At 40.2% G+C, this 4760-nt stretch overlaps 1 protein-coding gene across 1 annotated transcript in view; it reads right to left on the bottom strand.

Annotated features, from left to right (window-relative positions):
* Window positions 1–1843, bottom strand: part of TRIM42 (tripartite motif containing 42) — a 26760-nt gene extending 24917 nt beyond the window's left edge. The window contains exon 1 of the mRNA XM_008586624.1: window positions 1301–1843. Coding sequence (XP_008584846.1) covers window positions 1301–1641 — 341 coding nt within the window. The 5' untranslated portion in view covers window positions 1642–1843. The remainder of the gene's footprint in view (window positions 1–1300) is intronic.
* Window positions 1844–4760: the final 2917 nt, after the last annotated feature.

Here is a 4760-nt window from a genome sequence, read left to right as displayed (position 1 = left end):
AGAGAATGAGGCAGTTCAGAGGAGAAAGGAATATGGACACTTCTTTCCATGCCTTAGAATTTCTGGACCTGCATTCAGAATTCCTGCAAACACATATTCATGCAAACACCATGAGAGGGCCATGGGTGGAAAGGAAGATTTAATAAACATCTACTAAGTGCTTAATTGCAAGATGGATCATATTCAATTTATATTTTTCGATCCCATAACAGATTAGGAAACACACATTAATCCTCACACCTACCTGAATTCACTAAACCTTCGCTCACAGAATTGCTTTTCTGACCTTGAAAATCTTCAAACCTGCCTCCCATTTTTCTGCCTTTTCTAATCCTGTCATCTTCTGGTGCTGAACTATGGTTTTTCCTCCTTTAAGAAGTCTGTCCTTACCACTCCAGACTCCCCTCATGTGTGACATAAGACTGGTCTGGCAGAGCAGGAAGAGGACATGCCTGACATGGACGGTTTATACCCCAGATGAGTAACTGAGACCCTAAGTGCCATGACTTCTGGATAGGAAAGAAAAGACCAGCAGGAGTTCATGGGTGTCTGGAGTACTTATACAGGTCGTTGGGGTCAAAAGTGGTCCATGAAAGTTCTTATTTTTCTAATAAATGTTATAGATACCAAGAGTTTTATATCACATAACAGATTACGAAGCACATAAATTAATCCTCATACCTACTATACTATGGCAGGTATTGTTGTCTCCATTTTGCCATATAGCATTTTATTTATTTAGTTTTTAGTGGCTGGCCAGTTATGGGGATCTGAAACCTTGACCTTGGTGTTATAACACTGTACTCTACCCAATTGAGCTAATCAGCCAGCCCCACAGTATGGCATTTTAAAGTTAAGAGCACAAACTCTGGGTTCATATCCTAACTGCCTCATACTAGCTGTGTGATCCTGGGAAATAAAACTCTCCAAGACTCAGTTTCCTCATGGGCACAGTGTGCTTGGGGTGAGGATTAGCTGGGGTCATGCGTGCAGTGCCTGGCAAGTTGCTTAAGCATTAGGAATTAGCTATGACTGTCTTGTACAGATGAGAGAGTTGGGTTCAGAAGAGTGCGGTGGTGGTCATTCATACAGTTAATGGAGCTTAGATTTGGAACTCAAGGTCTATATACAGTTAGTGGCTGTTTAGGAGACACTTAATTGCTACAAAATTCTTGGCCTCCTTTTTTCAGATAGAGGAACGGACTTGGGGGGCACTGTTGCCCTGTGGACCCCACAGCTGGTATGAGGTCCCCAGTTCTCCTGAGCCAATGTGGCCCCTCATTGGGTGCCTGGCACTTACGAGGTACGGATGCTCTTGAGGCGGCCCTTGTGGAATGTGATGGTGGCATTGCGGCAGCAGCGGCTCTCATAGTAGTAGAACTTGACGTTGCTGCTGGCCGTGCAGCAGTACTTGCAGTTGGGATCATTGGCCCAGGAGCAACAGCACCAGTGGCAGTTGGGGCTCTCTGCACAGGTGCAATGACAGCACTGGCAGTTCCGCTCATCCTTGTAAGGGCAGGGGAAACAGGTGCAGTTCCGCTCCGAGGTGAAGATGAACTTGCAGCACAGACAGGAGCATAAGTGAGGACAACATCTCTGCCATGTACAACATGGAGAACAAACACACATAGCAGTCTCCATGGCACCTACATAATTGTCACCTGGCCCCTACTACTCTTGATGCCTCTTCTACCAGAATCCTGCAGTCAGTTCTCCAGTGGAGGGGTCCCTCTTCCCCCTGGTCAGGTCGTCAGCTTGGGGGTTGCAAGAAGTTGACTGTTATGAGGCCTTCACAGGTGGTGTCCGTGCCAGGAAGCTCATGGGCTGGCATTTACATATAGCACCTGAGGGCATTTACTTATGTCACAATCCCTGTCCCCCCCCCCCACCATGTCTCACCATACTGGGTAGATAGGAAGATGAGACCTGGGGGGTGGTGGCAGGTGGGTTGATGGACACTCCATGCTTCCATAGGACCAGATCCAGAGGAGTGGTGAAGCAATGAGCGTCCTGGAGGTTTAGCTGTCACTTGTCACCTCTGGTGTTATGGGGTAGATTTCAGAAGCTATTTCTCCTTGCTTGATGCTTTGCCTGTAATCTGGGCTACTTGACTTCAGGGTATGTCTTCATAGACCGAAAGGTCTGGGTATGATTAATTGGCAAAATAGATTGACATATTTTTTCTCTTTTTGGACTTTTTCTACCTCGTTAGAACTCTTCATTTGGTGAGCAAAGCACAGTGTTTACAAATAATAGCAATTCCACATTTAAAGAGATATCACCATCTGGAGAAAGAATTAAAGGGAAAAAAGATACAGGTTTACTTAGGCACTTCTTTTAGTGGTCATTGATTTTGTCAATCTCTGCATAGTAATTGCTCATTTTTATGAGGCTTCCTGCAGAAGCCTCTGAGTATTCCTGTCTTTTCTCCATCTTCTTGGGGTTTGGCTGAGACTCAAGCCTTGTTTCCTCTACTCCACCCAAATCCCACCTCACTATGCCCCTTTTTTCAAGAGGTGAAGACTGTACATGAGAATCTTTAACTGTTCTGCTAGTACATGCTCAGAATCCCTAGAAAAAAGACCCTATATTTTAGAGGAGAATTTCATTTTTCATTTTATGCAGCTTGCAAAGATTAAAAGATCAGAAATTTCATGGCCATACCACACTGTAGTATGAACACTATCTTATTATTTTTCCAAAAAGAATCGGAAGTCAGAGCTGAATTTGGCTGCAGTTTATTGCATAATTTATCATCTCTCCTTATGATTATCACCTTTATAATAGGAAAGAATATTCCTTGAGTGCTAACTGTGCTAACCACACATTGATTTTAAATTTCTACAAATGAAAATCCTGAATTATAGGGTATGTGCCTTATCTTTTCTGATAGATGCTACTAAGTTACTTACTCAGATAAATGTGCCAGTTTATACTGACACCAGCAATGGATGGGAAACCCCTTTCCCTTACATTTGCCCCAATTCAATTTTATTAATATTCCTCCCCATCCTGCACAGAGGTTTGAGTTTCATTCCTAGATTTATGAATGTGCCAGTTTATACTGACACCAGCAATGGATGGGAAACCCCTTTCCCTTACATTTGCCCTAATTCAATTTTATTAATATTCCTCCCCATCCTGCACAGAGGTTTGAGTTTCATTCCTAGATTTATAGTGCATTTTCATCATTGGTCTCTCAAAGTCCACCTCTTGTGTTTGTTTTTAAAAATTTTATTGAGATATAATTCACTTACCATTACATTTACCAGTGTAAAGTGAACAATTCAATGGTTATCAGTATATTCATCAAATTGTGCAACTGTCACCACTATCTAATCTGGAAACATTTTCATCACCCTCAAAAGACATTCAGTAGCAGTTGCTCCTCATTCCCCCTTTCCCCAGACCTTGGCAAACAATCTGCTTTCTGTATTTATGGACTGGTCTATTCTGGACATTTCATATAAATTGAAGCATATAATATGTGGCTTTTGGGTCTGGCTTCTTTAACTTCACATAATGATTTCAAGCTTCATTCATGTTGTAGCAGGTGTCAGTATTTCATTTTTCTATGGCTGAATAATATTGTATGGATATTCCACATTATGTTTATCCACTATCAGTTGGTGGACATTTGGACTGTTTCCACTTTTTGGCTGTCATAAATAATGTCGCTGTGAGCATTTGTGTACACGTTTTCGTATAAACGTATGTTTTCACTTATCATGGGTATATACCTAGGAGTGAAATTGCTGGGTCATATCGCAACTCTTATGTTGAACTTTTCGAGGAAATGACAAACTTTTCCAAAGTGGCTGCACAACTTTGCACTCCCACCAGCAGTGCATGAGGGTTTTAGTTTCTAAACATACTTACCCAAACTTGCTAGTGTCCTTTCTTAATTTTATTTTTTTATTATGGCCCTCATAATAGGTATAAAGTGGTAACTCATTGTGGTTTGGATTTGAATTTCCCAGCTGGTGAATAATGTTGAGAATTTTTTCATGTGACCATCTGTATATCTTTTTAGGAGAAATGTCTATTTAAATCCTTTGCCCATTTTGAAATTGAGTTATTTGTCTTTTTATTGTTGAATTGTAAAAGCTCTTTTTTTAATTTAAAAATTTAATTGTGTGTATTTGTGGGATACAGTGTGTTGTTTCAATACATGTATGTTTGTACAATAATTCATTTAGGGTAAATACATGTCCCTGCCTTGAACATTTATCTTTTCTTTGTGGTGATTGAGGTCAGGATCCTCTACTCTAGCCAGAAATATGTGATATAATATTATTAGCTCTAGTCAGCCTAGAACACCAGAATATAAGAGCTGTTTATATGATCTGGATACTAGACTCTTACCAGATACATGATTGAAATTATTTCCTCCATTCTATGGGTTGTCTTTTAATTTTTTAATAGTGTCCTTTGAAGCACCAAACTTTTTAATTTTGAAGTCAAATTGATCTCTCTCTATTTTTTGTAGCTTGCCATTTTAGTGTCATGTAAGAAACTGCTACCTAATCTAAGGTCATGAAGATTTACACTTATGTTCTATCGTAATAGCTTCATAGTTTGAGCTCTTACACTTAGGTTTTCGATTTATTTTGAATTAATTTTTGTATTTGGTGGAAGGTAGAGGCCCGATTCTATTCTTTTGCATGTGGATATCCAATTCTTCCAGCAACATTTGTTAAAAAGACTGCTTTTTCCCACTGAATGGTCTTGAAAACCTTGTTGAAAATCAGTTGACCATA

This window comes from Galeopterus variegatus, unplaced genomic scaffold (genome assembly GCF_000696425.1).
Source record: "Galeopterus variegatus unplaced genomic scaffold, G_variegatus-3.0.2 Scaffold111, whole genome shotgun sequence".
NCBI classification, from domain to species: Eukaryota; Metazoa; Chordata; class Mammalia; order Dermoptera; family Cynocephalidae; genus Galeopterus; species Galeopterus variegatus.
Note: the sequence above shows the minus strand (reverse complement) of the source record. Positions and strands in the feature narration are given on the sequence as shown.